The following is a 17,497-nucleotide window of genomic DNA, read 5'->3' as shown; positions in this document are numbered from 1 at the left end:
GAGGGTGAGCAGCGCCCCTCTCCCACCCTCTTTCCCGCCTCCCCTACCGCATACGCACACCCCTTCCCCGTACCTTTTTAACTTCGATGCGAGCAGCCATCAATTAGCTTTCTCTGACGTCACTTCCGGGTCTCGTGTCCAGAAAGTGATGTCAGAGAGAGCGCCACAGCTGACGCAGGCAGCAAGTTGGTGGCCGTTAAATGTATTTTGCCTTTACTTTTTCAATTTCATACATTTATTTTTATTTAAGTACTCTGACCATGTACTTTGAACAACATTACGATTTAGTAAATCTAGCTCTTACTATGTATTGTACATAAATGGAGAGGCACTTGCACACACAGAAAAAAAAATACAAATGTGAAAGATTTACAGTTTCTGGAACAAGTTACATAGTGACATAGTAGATGATGGCAGATAAAGTCCCGAATGGTCCATCCAATCTGCCCAACCTGATTCGATCTAAAAATTTGTTGGTTTTTTTTCTTCTTAGCTATTTCTGGACAAGAATCCAAAGCTCTGACCGGTACTGTTCTTAGTTTCCAACTACTAGAGTCTCCGTCAAAGCTCACTCCAGTCCATCTACACCAGTGGTCTCAAACTCGCGGCCCGGGGGCCACATGCGACCCGCCAGGTACTATTTTGAGGCCCTCGGTATGTTTATCATAATCACTAAAGTAAAATAAAAGTTTCTTGATCATATGTCTCTTTAGCTATAAATGACAATATTATTACTAAGACTTAGCCAAAAGTAAAGCTTTAAAGAGTTTTACCTCATGCAAAATTGTCATTTCTTTAACAAGGCATTAACTATTTTTTCTGAGGCCCTCCAAGTACCTACAAATCCAAAATGTGGCCCTGCAAAGGGTTTGAGTTTGAGACCACTGATCTACACCATCCCAGCCATTGAAGCCCTCCCCAGCCCATCCTCCACTAAATGACCATATACAGACACAGACCGTGCAAGTCTGCCCACTCAGTACTGGCCTTAGTTGTTTTTCTTTACGTGCATATACATATATACTCAGTTAAATGGATAGATGTCACAAATCTGTAAGCCCAATTTGTCAAGGCTTTTCCCACTGACAAAGTATGGGAACAGTCTTGGTGATCTGTATATTATATACCAACCTGACTGTGCATCCTTTGCAGTCTCCTTCTCTGTCTCTGTAATTCCATAAGCCTATCGGTTTGTGGTCCAGGAACGTTTCACCCATGCAGCCGGAGAATGTGGTGGTCTTAACAGCATCAGATTTCTGTGCAAGCGAGATGAAACCACAAACCCTGTCAGAGTTTGATTTGAAGAAGCCTGTTTCTTTTAATAATTTGTATGCAATTAAATACAGTACTGCTATAAAATAAAACTTGGCTCCCAACATTGGTCTAAAAATTGTCAAGCTGTGCAGAAGTAAGCCTCTGTCCTCCTTTAGGCTTTGCACTGAAAGATTTCAGAGGTCTATTGGGGAGAGTTGATGAAGCAGTTTTTCAACGAAGTAGGATTGTAGGGGAAACCAGGTAGAAAGTCTAATGGAACCTTTTCGAGTTTCAAGTTTTATTTATTTTTGATTAATCGCTTAATTAAAAATTTTTCTAAGTGAATTACAATAAATAAAATAACATGTAATTTTAACAAAGTATTAAAAACATGTAATATAACAAAGTATTAAAAATATAAAACAAAACAGGTAAACAAAACAAAAACTAAATAAAACAAAACATAAAAGAACAATAGATAATATCAGAGAGAAAGTTTTTTTTTAACCTTCTTTATTCATTTTCAACATTACATTAAGTGTTAAAATATATTCATTCACAATAATAATAAATACATCATTTAAAAACAATCATTGATACATTTCATAAATTCTTATCCCCCTCCCACCCCTTTCCCATCCTCCCCTCCCATATATTCCATTATCATCTGAAACATGTAATAATCATTTCCCCCCTCCCTGCACCTAAATTGATAAATATAAGGGAAACAATTTCAAATTAATCTTTACAATACTTTGTTAATGGTTTCCATACATTCTGAAACTTCTTAAAATATCCCCGTTGCAATGCAATAAACCTTTCCATTTTATAGATGTGGCATAAAGAGTTCCACCAGAAGTTGTAATTTAATCTCCTCCAATCCTTCCAATTACATGTAATTTGCTGAATGGCAACACCAGTCATTATAAGTAGTAATTTATTGTTATTTGCAGAAATCTGACTTTTTGCTCTCATTTCCATACCAAATATCACAGTATCATAATATAATGCCACTGGATTATCTAATAAATTATTAATATCAGAGAGAAAGTTAATAAAAGGAAAAAAGGTCTAATAATGCAATTTACAGGTTAAAAGCATCTGTGAATAAAAAGGTCTTTAAGTTCTTTTTAAAATTGTCTAGATTACTTTCATCTCTCAGTTGTAACGGTAAGGAATTCCAAAGTTGTGGAGCAGTTACTGAAAATATTTCCTGGCGACGGGTTCCAATAATTTTTAGAGATGGAATTACTAATAGTTTTTGATTTGTTGAACGAAGGGAACGTGAAGTATTATATGGGATAAGGACTTTACTAATGAATAAAGGTTAATTGGTATTTATATAGTGTTGAATGTAAAGGAAGGGTTCAGGAATTTGGCTTGCAATGGGAGTGTGAGCCTCTTGTTGAGTATCAAATAACAACCCATTGAGCAATATGGACATAATTTCAGGGGTTTGTTGCTCCTCCCCTCCCCCTCAACTTTATATTGAAGCTCAGTAGGGAGGAAGGCATTTATTTTCAACTGAGACTGCATATCTTAAATATAATGGACACATTTTGACTGTCTAGATTTAGGAAGATTTCAAGCAGAAAATATAGGTGACTTGTTTTGGTTGAAATTTGTTGCCTATATTAGGCACACAGTCTTGCCTGAAAAAAGCCTTGCTCATGTCTAACTCAGGTGCCTAATTCTACATAAGTTATCTAGGTAAGAGAAGGGACATCTAAGACTTGACATGTACAATTAGCAGAGTATTTTACTAAAGGCTCCTTGAAATACATATCTAAATGCCAGGATATAGTGAGAGTCCCTAAAAATATATATATAAAAAAAGAATAAGAGCATCCCTCAGAGCTCTGCATATGTAAATACCACGTAAGCCACAGTTTTGCAACCCAGGCTTGTGGAACTGAGCTACAAAATGCTAGGTTTTTTATCGGGTTTCCCTGACGTTGTTTTAAACTCCAAAGGGATAAGTTCTATTGTTCCCTCAATCAGTCCTCATTCAAATGTGCAATTAACACATTCACTTATGTGTGTCCATGAGCAGGCGTAAATATTGACATCTAGCATTTTTGAAATATGTAGATATCAAAATGGAGAATCCATGCAAACTTTTTAGGCCAGCCAAAGACTGCTGACAATATGCGCCCTTCAAAACTACGAGCCCCTTTTACAAAGCTATGGTAGCACTTCTCCTATGGCAAACGCACTGAAGCCCATTCAGTTCCTATGGGCTTTGGTGCATTTGCCATAGAAAAATCACTACCGTGGCTTTGTAAAAGGGGCCCTATGGCTGTAAACTCATAGTAATGGCTGTAAACTCTTAGTAATTCAGAAAAGTAGCAAGAAAAATGTTTATTTAAAAACTAGTCTTTAAGCCCGTTACATTAACGGGTGCTAGAATACTGTTCACCCTCTATGTTGCCCCTTCCATTCACTGCCCTCTTTTCTCTTTCCATCTCTCTCTCTCTCTCCATCTCCTCCTTCCTTTTGCCTTGGTCTGGCATACCTTCCTCCTTCCCTCCAAGCCATTCTCTTCCCCCTCTGCTCCCTTTCCTCATTTAACTACTTCATTGGTCAGCAGCAGCATTCACAATTCATTGCTGTTGCTGGCTTCAGGTCTTTCTCTCTGGCCTGTCCTGTCTTCATGAAAACAGGAAGTAGGCAGGACCGGCCAGAGAGGAAGGCCTGAAGCCGGCAACAGCAGCGAATTGTAAACGCTGCTGCTGCCTGAAGCACCCGAGGCAGATGCTTCTCTCCCCTCCCAGTCCAACCCCCGCTGACTCTGCGACCCTCCCAGCAAGATGACTTTAATATCAAACCTCCCTCCAGCGTTGGCAGCCGCAGCACGCTAAACATTCTGCTTTGGCTTTCTTCTGCCGTTGAGTCTATCTGTTGCGTCATTGATGACGTCATCGGTGATGCGTCAGAGGGACTCAACTGCAGGAGAAAGCTCGAAGCAGCCTGTTTAACGTGCAGCGACTGCCAACGCTGGAGGGATGTTTGTACCGGTGCAGAAGCAATATGTCTCTCCCCCTCCAGTACCTGTGCAGCACTTTGCTGCGGCGCATCCTCCCATGGGGGGGGGGAGGTTGCACAGTGGGAGCCGGGTGAGAGCGGCGATCTCCAGTTGGGGGAGGGGGGTTTGCACATTGGGAGCCGGGTGAGAGCGGCGATCTCCAGTTGGGGGAGGGGGGTTTGCACAGTGGGAGCCGGGTGAGAGCGGCAATCTCCAGTTGGGGGGGTTTACACAGTGGGAGCCGGGTGAGAGCGGCGATCTCCAGTGGTGGTGGGGGGGTTTGCACAGTGAGAGCCGGGTGAGAGCGGCGAACTCCAGTTGGGGGAGGGGGGTTTGCACAGTGGGAGCCGGGTGAGAGCGGCGATCTCCAGTTGGGGGGGGGGGTTTGCACAGTGGGAGCCGGGTGAGAGCGGCGATCTCCAGTTGGGGGGGGGGTTTGCAAAGTGGGAGCCAAGTGAGAGCGGCGATCTCCAGTTGGGGGGGGGGTTTGCACAGTGGAGCCGGGTGAGAGTGGCGATCTCAAGTTGGGGGGGGGGGGGTTTGCACAGTGGGAGCCGGGTGAGAGCGGCGATCTCCAGTTGGGGTTTTTTTTTTTTTTTTTTTAAAGTTGAAAGCCGGCGCTGCAGCTCCTCTCTCGATCCTGGTGCAGTTCGAGAGAGGAGCCGGTACCATTCACAGTGAGAGGCGGGGGTGAGGAAGGCCGCCGCAGCTGTGTAATTTTTTTTTTAATTTGAAAGCCGCCGCGAGCAAGTGGTGATGTAAAACCCGCGCATGCGCAATCGTGTTTTCGCGACGGATCAGGGAACACAATTTTTTAGTGCGCATGCGCAGCCTAGCATTTTATTATATTAGATGTACTATCTGAAAAAACATACACAATAAAACAATGCAAACAAAACATAGCAAGACATCATTAACCCCTTCTTTTATGAAGCCACGGCCGGCGATAAAAAAAACTCTAAAACGGCTTCATAAAACTGGGGGGTGGGGGGGTGGAAATAACACTTCTTGTTACTGTTAGTATCATCCACCTTAAGATATCACCTTAAGATACTCCAAGATACAGTGGGATTGGGAAGGCCCATCATTCTGAGCACAGGGCCCTATAGGCAGGAGGGAGTGGGCATCCCTCCTGCCGATTTGTCATCTGAAGGTATAGGGGTTTTGGGGGATGTCAGAGGGGTCTTGGAATGTTGGGGGATGTAGGGAACATGTCAGGGGGTCTGGGGATGTTAGGTTGTTGCCAAGGGATATCGGGGGAATGTTGGGGGAGGGGTGTAGGGCTCAGTAGCTATTTATTTGGCTAGTTTGGAGGTATACTGGAGGGGATCAGTGCCTGTGAGAAAAGGAGCGAGAGAGGAATCTCCCTGCCAGTTCAGCTGATCCTTGTAGGGGGAATCCTCATCATCTGAGCCAGCAGGAATCCCTGAAACTGGCTCAGATGATGGGGATTCCCCTGCCGTGATCAGACAAGGTAGTTGTGTATGTCTGCAAACTTTGCTTTTGTGCGTTTTTCATGTGGACATTTTGATTTTTGAAAATGGCCAAAAAAGATAGACATACTAAGGACCAAAATGTCTACATAGGTTATTTTCAAAAATAAAAGATAGGCATCTGTTTTGAAAATGGACATTTTCTCTACTGAATTTCTTGATGTTTTTTTCAAAACATCCAATTTAGACTTAGACGTTCTATTGAAAATGCCCCTCCACGTCTCTGGTCTTGATCGCTCCCACCTGACTGCCTGTGCTGCTAAACCTCTTGGGCAGTGCTTAGCGTTACTGGAGGATGAACCACCTGCCTTAGTTATTACACTCATTGCATTTTGGAAATGAGTCCTGATGACCAGCTTAAATCCTTAGCGTTGGCCCTAGGGTGTAGGTCTAGGATTTACCATTCCCTTTGAGATATTCTATCAAAGTTTTAAACATCTATCTGCCTTCTCAGACAGCATGATACATAGAGAGCAGGAGTATAAATTTTTACATAGAGCTTTTGTGTCCCCAAGGCAAGCTTATAGATCAGGCATCTCTGTTCGGGTGAATGTCCCAAATGTGAGAGGGGTCATGCCACTTTGGGACATACGTTCTGGGGGTGTTCGAATATACGGTCCTTTTAGGCTAAGGGATGGAGTACTCTTCTGTCCCTTCTCCCTATTTCCTCTTCTTGCACTCCTTTGGTGGTTCTTTTTCATGGTGGAGGGAAACTCCAAGACCTTTCTTTAGGACACCACTTATTTATAAATAAAGCATTGCTGTTAGCTAAGAAGACCATATTGGTTTACTGGAGACTGAAAGCTGTACCTTCTGTCTCTCAATGGAATAAGTACTAACTCAATTAAGAACTTTTAGAACGGCGTAAAGTGAGCAATGTAGAAGCAGGAAGCTGTCAATTTACGTGGGTGATTGCTGTGGCTTTGGCGAGGCTGTTTTATAAAGACAAATAGGTATCTATTTTGTTTTTATATAAAATAACACCACACTAGGCACTGATTTTGACTTCTTTCCTTAGTGATCTCTTCTAAAATTACCTCCCATATGTGTATCTTTCTGTTGATTTCCAGCACTCGCTGCAGGCCATAGAAATGCTTTAAAATACCATCTCTAAAGTGAAGAGTACAAGATGCCATCAGTTTCACCCAATGATGGCAATTTTTCCTGACTTGTACTGTTTTTGCTGCTGTATGTGTATGTGATTATTTTTCTGTTATGAGCATGAACTCATATTTGCACATCAAGTTGTGAGCATGTAATCAACAGAAATGGAATTGTTGAAAGGTCAGGAAGCTATTGAAAGGATAAAATCACATTCACTGCCCCTCCCAGTTTTGTTTTGTTTTTTTTCATATTATAACTGCTTCATGAATTCTTACCTTCAGTTTTTCAGTCAAGCCACCAACAAAGAGCAGGGCATTTGCGTCCACATCAAGGATATTATAGCCCGGAAGAGAGATTGCACTGTAGGTTCCTGGAACAATGCTAGCTTTAGGACCCTCCATAGCTCGGACTGAAACAGTGCCATTCCTTCCAGACCTTTCCAAGAGAAACAGAAAACCGTCAGTTACTGGACCTTAATAAATGCACACTCTCAGAACTTCTTGCATTTATGTTAGTTCATATTTTCCGTTGTATTATGATCAATTTTTATATTTTGTTTTTAGTTGGATTGTCCACTGAAGAAGGCAGTTTTCACTGCCAAAACCTGGATCCTTGTTGGGACTATTTGATTACTATATTCATTTAATAAAGCTAGGTTTGGTTGCACTGGACATCACACTTGCCCTTTTTTTTGGTTTGCTCACTTTGGCAAGATATTTTTCTCTTTGCTGTTTGGTTTTGTACACTCTCAGAACTGCCATATGTCAAGATAGACGAGCAGGACCAAAACTTTGCTCTCTTTCTAGCATGAAAATGGGTGACATGCTAACAATGTCCATTTTCAACTACTTGTGCACAATGACTCATACTGGGATGCCGTCAAAATGTTATCAGGACAAATTGCGCTTGCAGTGGTAAATGCAGCAAAATACAGTCAAACAGTAAACACAGTAAATGATAGCAGAAAAAGACCCTCATAGTAGAGAACGGGGACAATTTTTTTCCCAGTCCCTGCAGGAACTCAATTTCCCTGTCCCGTCCCTATGAGTTTTGTCGCTGTCCTTGTCCCATTCCTGAAAGCTCTGCCTTAACCGCACAAGCCTCAAAGGCTTGTTTAGATGAGGGCGGAGCTTGCAGGAATTGGACAGGAACAGGAAAAGAACTTGTGGGGATGGCCTTAGGCATAGCGAGTCCGCCCATCCCCACTAACCCTAAGGTGTGATTGGCCCAGGCTCATAGCAGAATCGGGGTTAGTGTAGGCCTGATTCTGTATAGGACACCTCTCCCTGGCGTCCTTTACAGAATCAGGGCCAAAATGAAGGGGATAGTGCACCTATTCTATAATAGCTGTTATAGAGGAGATTGAGAGGGGACATGACTGAAACATTCAAGATATTGAAGGGAATTGACTTAGTAGAGAGAGATTGTTCACCCTCTCCAAGGTGAAGAGAATGAGAGGGCACTCGCTAAAGTTACAAGGGAAAAGATTCCGTACAAATGTAAGGAAGTTCTTCTTCACCCAGAAAGTGGTAAAAATCTGGAAAGCTCTTCCAGAGGCTGTTATAGGGGAAAGCACCCTTCAGGGATTCAAGACAAGGTTGGATAAGTTCCTACTGGAACAGAACATACACAGGTAAGGCTAGACTCAAATAGGGCATTGGTCTTTGACCTAAGGGCCACCGCTTGAGTGGACTGCTGGGCACGATGGACCACTGGTCTGACCCAGCAGCGGCAAATCTTATGTTCTTATGCTCTTATACTGTATATAGTTTATTTAACACTTACTACACTGCTCACTCTGTGGCAGAACAGAGTGGTGTACATATCAAATTATGGAATAAAATAAACACATACAATACAATAACTGAAAAGTAAAAAAAGAATTCCAATTAATGATAGGAAAGATATATAAGGGAACCCCCCCTAAGAACAAGAGGAAGGAAACAGACATCAAATATACCTAGGAGGGCTGTGGGGTCTCACATCCAGAGAATCAATCAGTGTGACCGTACGCTTTATTGAACAACCAGGTTTTGAGGTCAGATTTAAAATTCTTAAAGGATAGATTATTGTGAAGGAAGGGTGGGGGACTATTCCAAATAGATAATGACAAACAATAGAATGTGGAATGCCTGATTTACTTTAGCTGAGCATTTCTGGGACTTGGCAAGAACAGCGTGATCATTACAGGACCGAGGGACCTGACTAGGACAATGGGGACTTGTTAAGTTGGCAAGAAAACTGGGGGCTGTTAATCTGAATGCCTTAAATGTAAGAACTGCAATTTTGTAGATTATTCATTGCTCTATAGGTAACCAATAGTGATTTTTAATAAGTATGGAACATGATCAAGATGTCTGGCATGACAAAAGAGATGTATGGCTGTGTTTTGAAGTGATCAAAGTTCCTTTAAGCTGGCATCAATGCACCAATATTTACGTGCTAATATTTATGATAGGTCTGTGGCTGATGGAAATGCTAGCTCCTAAATGCAACATTAAATGTAGAATTCACAGTATTTTGTACATTAACTGTCTGATGTTCAAAGCTATTTAAGCAGGCAGGAGAGGCTCCCATCTGCTTAAATTGCCTTTTGTCACCTAGCTTCCGATAAAGTGGACTGCACTGCTGAATATCACCTCTGACCACCACAAAAATTGGGCAGGTCAGGGGCAGTACGTAAGGGAGAAGCTTGGAGTTATGTGGGTGCTGGCACTTGTATAGCTATTTGGGTGAATTTAGGACAGCTCAAAAGTTGTCCTAACTTCACAAGCTTATGTTTATTAGGTTTTTATATACCGCCTATCAAGATTATCTAAACAGTTTACAATCAGGTACTCAAGTATGTTCCCTATCTGTCTATGTGGGCTCACAATCTATCTAACGTACCTGAGGCTATGGAGGACTGAGGGACTTGCCCAGGGTCACAAGGAGTAGCACGGAATTTGAACCCACAACCCCAGGGTGCTGAGGCTGTAGCTCCAACCACTGCGCCACACAGACCTTTCCATACTAGACTACTGCAACTCTAACTACCTTAGCCTAACAAAGAAAAACCTTCAAAGACTCCAGCGGATTCAGAATACCGCTACTAAGCTTATCTTCGCAAAAAGCAAATTCGACCACGTCTCACCGCTTTTATCCAAGCTCCACTGGCTTCCGATTATCTCCAGAGTCCACTTCAAATGTGCCTGCCTCACATTCAAGATCCTACACGGTATTCTCCCTCCCTTCATTCCTCTTTCTTGGAACTTCTCTAACCCCAATTCTGCCAGATCCACCCAAAAACTGAAACTTTCCTTTCCCTCTCTAAAAGGCGTTTCACTTGTAGGAAAACTAGGTTCTTCCCTCCCTTTCAGAATCACTCAGCTCTGGAACAACCTTACCTCCCTTCTTAGGAATCTGAGCTCTCTCCAACTCTTCCGTAAACATCTGAAAACCTGGTTATTCTCAAAAATGTAACTCCTCCTCCCTCTCTGGTTATTCTAGTCTTCTAAATTTTCTCTTCATTTTGCCTCTTCCCTCCACTGGAGTTCCTTTCTACCCTAACTCTTGTTAACCGTGTCGAGTTTTTCGAATGTAGAGATGATGCGGTATACAAACCTAAGGTTTAGATTAGATTAGATTAGACCTCAGCACTGACTATCAGCTGAGACCCAAATAACTATTTTTGTCCTTAAAAGCACTCCTGATCCTTATCCCAGCCTGCACAATTGCCCCTCCATCTTACCACATCCTCTTAGTCCGTGAGTATCAGGAGAGCAGTCTGTGGACAGTTTAAATCTCTCTGATTTATTGATGACCTTAGATGGAAAGAAGAAGGAAGAAGATGCAGGCAGCAACCTTCCCTGTGACATTTGTATTCTCTCGGGACAAGGATTGGATCCTTCACCTATGTTTCAGGAAGTGGAAGGCTATTTTTATGGATTTTAAAAAGTTTGAATATTTCTGGATCTGAGTGCAGCTACTTGGAGAAAGCAGTTCTTGCAGATTCATCAAGAGGTCTAAACCTTAAAGGCATAATTTGTTCTTTGATACCCTTGCAAAAGTTTGATTAGATTAGATGTGAATTTATTTTTTTATGAGCCTTTGCACTTGAGATTTTGCTTGGACTTAAGGAAACTGAAACAAGGAGACCATGAGGGATTGGTAGTACCTTTTTTAAAGAAGACAGTCACCAGGGCAGGAGTGAGGATCACTCATATATCCCTCACATCACCCCAGAGCCCTCCTGGCCTCTCGCCCCCCACCCCCTACAAGATCGGGCAGGAGGAATCCCAGGCCCTCCTGCCCTCGACACAATCCCCCCAACGACCACCCCCCCCTGAGCCCCCGATCACCCCCCCGCTGACCCGCAACCCCCCCCCGCCATCCCCACGACCCCCCACCCCCAATCCCACCCCCCATACCTGTTAAATGTTGGCTGGACGGACGGGTGCCAAGCCCACCCGTCCGACAGGCCAGCCGGCTCCGGAATGGGGCCGGATTGGCCCAGGCGGCTGAAACCCCGCCCACAGGTGGGGCCTAAGGCACCTGGGCCAGCCAGAATAGGCCCGGGAGTCTTAGGCCACTCCTTGTGATCCTGGGCAAGTCACTTAGTCCCCTATTGCCCCAGGTACATTAAATAGATTGTGAGCCCACTTGGACAGATAGGGACAAATGCTTGAGTACCTGTATGTAAACCACTTAGATTATAAGTGGTATATAAATACTGAATTTTTTTTTTTAAATGTAGTGACTTTAGGTATTTATTAGTTGTATGATACGTGTGCTTTGAAAGAAGAGAGTTTTAAATTACTAATAACTGAGGTTAATAGAAAAATAACACATCTCAACAGTAGCCCATGTGATAACTTCCCCTCTTAGAGATACAAATGATTTTACTCTAATTCTTGACTGCAACAAAATGAAGGAGACCAGCTAGGTCCATTTATTTACAGCATGCTAACCCAGTTCTGGTGACACTGCCTTCTCTGCAGGGAGGGAAGTAAGGCTGTGATCTTCATAAGAAATGGAATATTCCAAATCCATGTGTAAAAGTGAGATAACATTAGCATTAAACCAGACCATAAAATAGAGCTAGCTGTCCAAACAAAAATAAGTTATAACCCAGAAAAATGTCATTATGGCTGCATTAAATGTACTTCCTTTCATACCCCCAATAATGGGGTAGATTCATGTAGGGATATGTTCAGGCAAAATATATATTTTTTAAATTTGATTTTTCCCTAATTTTTATTTATTATTTTAGGTCCCCTTTTATGAAACCGTGTTAGGCTTTTTTTTATTGCCGGATGAAGCGGTATTAGCTCCGACACTCATAGGAATTCTGAAGCCGTTAAGCTGTTTATTTTGTTTACTTTGAATGCTATGCTCTAATGCCAGTCCCATTCTGGAAAGAGAGAGAGTTGTAAAACCTTGCTTTCAGCAGAGAGGAAAGAGAGAGACCTCTGCTAAAGTTGTTCCAATTTGCCCTAGCGACAAGGGTTTATTTTTCACAAACTGTTTGCACTGCAAAGTGATTATTTTGTCCTGTTTGAAGCTGAAGTGAAATATTTTTGTAAAGGATCACGGGCATACTCCACAGCACTGTTTGTGGTCAAGTTCTGGGGGGGGTTTTTGACAAAAATTTGCTGAATTTAAGCCTTAGACCGTTCTATTATTTGGAGGCTCATAGGAATGAATAATCACGTGTCCATCCAGCCGTCCAGAGGTGTGCGCAACGACTGGCGGCACAATATCCCTACTAAGACTAGAAGGGGGAGAGAAACAAGCAGTCAGGCTAAAGCAGTGTTCACCTTCCTCTGCTTGAGTTGTTACTTTTTCAGCTGTGTTTAATGTTCATGACCTAGCACCAGGAGACCACAGAGTTGAATTCTGAATTCTCAGATTAAAGGTGACTAGAAGTCTTATAAACCCAGAGACATTCTTCATTGTGTTTAAGATCATGAGGGGCATAGAGAGCGTAGAGAGGGACAGATTCTTCAAACTTTCAAAAAATAAAAGAACAAGAGGCCATTCGGAAAAGTTGAAAGGGGACAGATTCAATACAAATGCCAGGAAGTTCTTCTTTACCCAACGTGTGGTGGACACTTGGAATGCGCTTCCAGAGGACGTTATAGGGCAGAATACAGTACTGGGATTTAAGAGAGGATTGGACATTTTCCTGCTGGAAAAGGGAATAGAAGGGTATAAATAGAGGATTACTGCTCAGGTCCTGGACCTGTTGGGCCGCCGCGTGAGCGGACTGCTGGGCAAGATGGACCTCAGGTCTGACCCAGCAGAGGCATTGCTTATCTTCTTATGTTTAAAAGTTCAGAATAGATTTCAGTGAATACACACTTAGTATTTTCTTTGACAATTCTGGTACATTTCTTACTTTACAAACAGAACTTTCTTAGTGGCAAGTTAAAAGGATTTGGGATTTGTTCTGCATGGCTTGATTTGTTGGATCTGCCTTAAGAACATAATCTACCCTGCAAGGTTAAGTACAGGGTTTTAAATAATCTAATTGCATGCCTACATCATTTTTAATGAACAACTGAGCAATTTAGATATGCAGTGCAGTGATCTACATTTCTAGGTTTTTGAGTGTCAGACCTAGTGAAGGTAAATTTAAATTTGCAATCTTCTGATCCAAAGCATGGTTTAGCTTAATTCTGCGTTAGCTTGAAACCACTTGCTTTTTCTGCTGATATTAGCTATTGGATTTATTCAGTCAGTAATAGCAAACACATCTTGCATTGCCAAACAATTGGCTTAATTGAAAATGTGAAGTAGGAGCCTAGCTTTTTCTCCTATGGGGTAGTTCTGATTGTTGTTATAAAAATAGACATGACCACCTGAGCAGAGGAGAGAGGACCTACTGGCAGTCTTAGTCCCTTTCTTTCTGATGTTCTGACTTATTGCAGGAAAGAAAAATTCCCATGCAAGTAAACACTGGAGAGAAGGCCTGAAGGCTGGCATAACTAGGTACAACAAAGGAGCAGATTCAAGAGATCAACCCTTTTATTTGAGGTCAGCGCCACTCCTCCTCCATCTCAAGGGAACAGGGAAATATAGAAATATGATGCAGATAAAGGCCAAATTGCCCATGCAGTCTGCCCATCCACAGCATCCACTATTTATTTATTTATTCAATGAGTGTGCTATACCGCTCTCCCAGGAGAGTTCAGAACAGTTTACATTAATATATTCAGGTACTCAAGCATAATTCCCTGTCTGTCCTAGTGGACTCATAATCTATCTAATGTACCTGAGGCAATAGGGGAGCAGGTGACTTGCCCAGGGTCACAAGCAGCAGCGTGGGCCTGTACCCACAACCTCAGGGTGCTGAGCCTCCTGTCCCTAAGAGATCTCAAGTGCCTGTCTCATGCTTTCTTAAATTCAGGCACAGTCTTTGCCTTTACCAGGGAGACCATTCCACGCATTTACCACCCTTTCTGTAAAAAGGTATTTTCTTACATTATTCCTGAGCCTATCTCCTTTTTTTAACTTCATCCTATGTCCTCTCATTCCGGAGCTTCCTTTCAAATGAAAGAGACTCATCTCATGCACATTTATGCTATGTAGGTATTTAAACACCTTTATCATATCTCACCCTCTGGCCTTTCCTCCAAATTATACATATTGAGATCGTTAAGTCTTATAATGAAGACCAACGACCATTTTAGTTGCCTTCCTCTGGACTGACTCCATGTTTTTGAAGGTGCAGCTTCCAGAATTATACACAATAGTCTATATTAAGTCTCACCGGAGTCCTATACAGGGGCATGAATACCTCCTTTTTACTACTGGCCATACCTCTCCCTGTGCATCCTAGCATCCTTATAGCTTTTGCTGTCAATGAATAGGAGATAAGAATGAGGGTGTTGAGGTCATGGAGGGGAGGATATATAGTATGAGGTGTACTAGAAGGATCAGAAGAAATAGTCAAACTATTTTCTCCCTGCTATTCAGCTGTTTAATTTGTCCTAGATATTCAGTGCCAGGCCTGATCTGGGCATTGTTCTGAATATCCAGATAATCTGCTGCTTCTGGAAGTTATCAGAGCTAGCACCCATACACTTATCTGGGCAAGCTAGGACTGCATTATATGTAGATCACTGTGCTACATATGGTCCTACCTGCCTGGCTAGTTATGCAAGTACATTTACTGAATATTACCAGTGCCTGGATATCTTCAGGGACCAGGAAGTGACATCAGAGGAAGAGCCAAGGCCAGCACAAGCAACAGGTAGGAGATACTGCTTACTGCCGGCTTAGTTTTGAAGAGGTAGGGGGGGGGGGTGTTGTACGCAGAGTAGTATGAGGAGGGAGGATGTGGTGGGGAAGAGTGCAGAGGGGTGCAGCGCAACAATGCCAGGTGCCTCTCTCCCTCGCTACATCTTTGACTACAGTGTGGCACTTAACCCTTGTGGATGGGTATGCATACCGTATGTTGGGAAACACCAACTAACATTTACACATGCATTTTCTTTTATATATTTCATAGATTGAAGTTAGAATGCTGGTTTCAACATTAAAGTAGATATGTGATATGTAGTACTCAATATTCAGCTGGTGGCCATCAGCATTTTGTGACTACTGCTGGGCCATGTCTGGGCTCTGGAATTCTGGGTATATGGAGCTGGCAAAAACAGCCAGTGAAGTGCAATATGTGGCTCTTTAAACAGCTATGAAAAACCACATAAAGATAGGACTGACTTTTATGTGGTTATCTTAATTAGTTAAATGCCAGATATTGCACTTAAGTAGCTAAGTGCTGACTGCCCCTGAAATGCCCCAAAATGATTAGTTACAGCTTGGGCACTAACCAGGCATTTTCAGAGACACTATCTGGTTAAGTTCCACTGAAAACACCCAATTAGCTCCAGACAGGAGATTTAAATGGTCAGGAGCCTTTCCTGGTTGTTTCAATCATTTTGAATATTAGGCTTATAGGCCCCGATTCTCTAATCGGTGCCAATGTTTTAGGCACTGGTAGGCGTCCAAGCTCAGTAAAAAATGTCATTTAAACAATGGTTTTAACTGAGTTTCAAGGTGCCTACCATCAAAAAAAAAATTGGCACCAGAATTGCACCTCCATAGGCACTTCAGGCTGCCTAATGCCACTGTAGGCATGACTAATGCCGGAAGTGGTATTAGGCCGCCTAAAGCGTTAACGGAGGTGTGATACACATCAAAGGTAGGTGCTGGAAATGTAGGCTTGGGAAACCCTGGCCTATATTTCTGGCACTATCTTTGCTGGAGGCGCGATTCTGTACCTTGTGCAGTTGTGTAATTGACATGTGATTGGCAGCCACCCACAGCGACACCAGTTACAGAATCTGGGCCCCTTCATTTGGTATCTGGCCAATCTGGTCATTCCCAATGCATCCCAGAATGCACTGGGAAGGAGGCCTAAGACTCTGGTTGGCCCAGGCGCCTGAGGCCCCTCCTATGGGAAGGGCCTTAGGCACCTGAGCCAATCAGAGCCTTAGGCCCTTCCCCAGTGTATCCCAGAATGCACTGGAATGGGATGGCCCACCATTTTGGAAGCAGGAGCAAATGGGCATCCCTCTTGCCGGCCATCTCCTATATCCTGACGGCCGTCTCCTATATCTTGCCTGCCATTTCCTATATCCAGCCATGTCGGATGGGTGTTGGGGAATGTCGGGTGGGTGTTGGGGAGTGTTGGGAAATGTCAGAGAATGTCGGGAGGGTGTTGAGGAGTGTCCAGGGTTGAGGGGGATCGATGAAGCAGATGGTAGGAGGGAGTGGCCATCCCTCCTGCCAATTAGATGAATTGGATGAATGGAGCCTGCAGTTAGGTGCCGGAAAGTTCCGTATTAAAATAGCATTCAGTAAAGCACCCTTTGCTTAACACTAGCTTAGCGCAGATTTCACACCTAACTTTGGGCATCAACATTTATGCCTGTTGAAACCTGATGTAAATGCTGGAACTCAATTTATGGCAGTTGGGCACACATTTTCTAGTATTCTATAACATTGTGTCTTATGTCTAGGAATGTCCCCTAATCTTCCCATGCTTTTCCCATAGACATGCTCCTCTGAAATTGTGTGCTATAATATTTAGATGTGGATGTTATAGATTAGCATCCAGGGCAGATGCACATGTTAACTCCAAATTGGTGGTGTCAATTATTGTTGCCTCTTTAACTTAAGAACATAAGCAATGCCTCCGTTGGGTCAGACCTGAGATCTATCGTGCCCAGCAGTCCACTCACGCGGCGGCCCAACAGGTCCAGGACCTGTGCAGTAATCCTCTATACCCCTCTATCCCCGTTTCCAGCAGGAAATTGTTTAATCCTTTCTTGAACCCCAGTACTGTACTCTGCCCTATTACGCCCTCTGGAAGCACATTCCAGGTGTCCATCACCTGCTGAGTAAAGAAAAACTTCCTAGCATTTGTTTTGAATCTATCCCCTTCCAATTTTTCCAAATGCCCTCTTGTTCTTATATGTTTTGAAAATTTGAAGAATCTATCTCTCTCTACTTTCTCTATGCCCTTCATGATCTTGTAGGTCTCTATCATGTCTCCTCCGAGTCTCCGCTTTTCCAGGGAGAAGAGCTCCAGCCTCTCCAATCTTTCAGTGTATGAAAGGTTTTCCATGCCCTT

At 43.0% G+C, this 17,497-nt stretch overlaps 1 protein-coding gene across 10 annotated transcripts in view; it reads right to left on the bottom strand.

The window, feature by feature from the left end:
• Positions 1–17,497, bottom strand: part of LAMA2 (laminin subunit alpha 2) — a 1,204,230-nt gene that overhangs the window by 165,260 nt on the left and 1,021,473 nt on the right. For all 10 annotated transcript variants that reach the window (XM_033936921.1, XM_033936924.1, XM_033936922.1 and 7 more), the window contains 2 exons: positions 7,152–7,311; positions 1,132–1,256 (listed from right to left, as the gene is read on the bottom strand). In XM_033936921.1, coding sequence (XP_033792812.1) covers positions 1,132–1,256; positions 7,152–7,311 — 285 coding nt within the window. The remainder of the gene's footprint in view (positions 1–1,131; positions 1,257–7,151; positions 7,312–17,497) is intronic.

The sequence above is a fragment of the Geotrypetes seraphini genome, chromosome 3 (genome assembly GCF_902459505.1).
Source record: "Geotrypetes seraphini chromosome 3, aGeoSer1.1, whole genome shotgun sequence".
In the NCBI taxonomy this organism is placed as follows: Eukaryota; Metazoa; Chordata; class Amphibia; order Gymnophiona; family Dermophiidae; genus Geotrypetes; species Geotrypetes seraphini.
The sequence above is the reverse complement of the archived record's forward strand: the minus strand, read 5'-3'. Positions and strand labels throughout refer to the sequence as shown.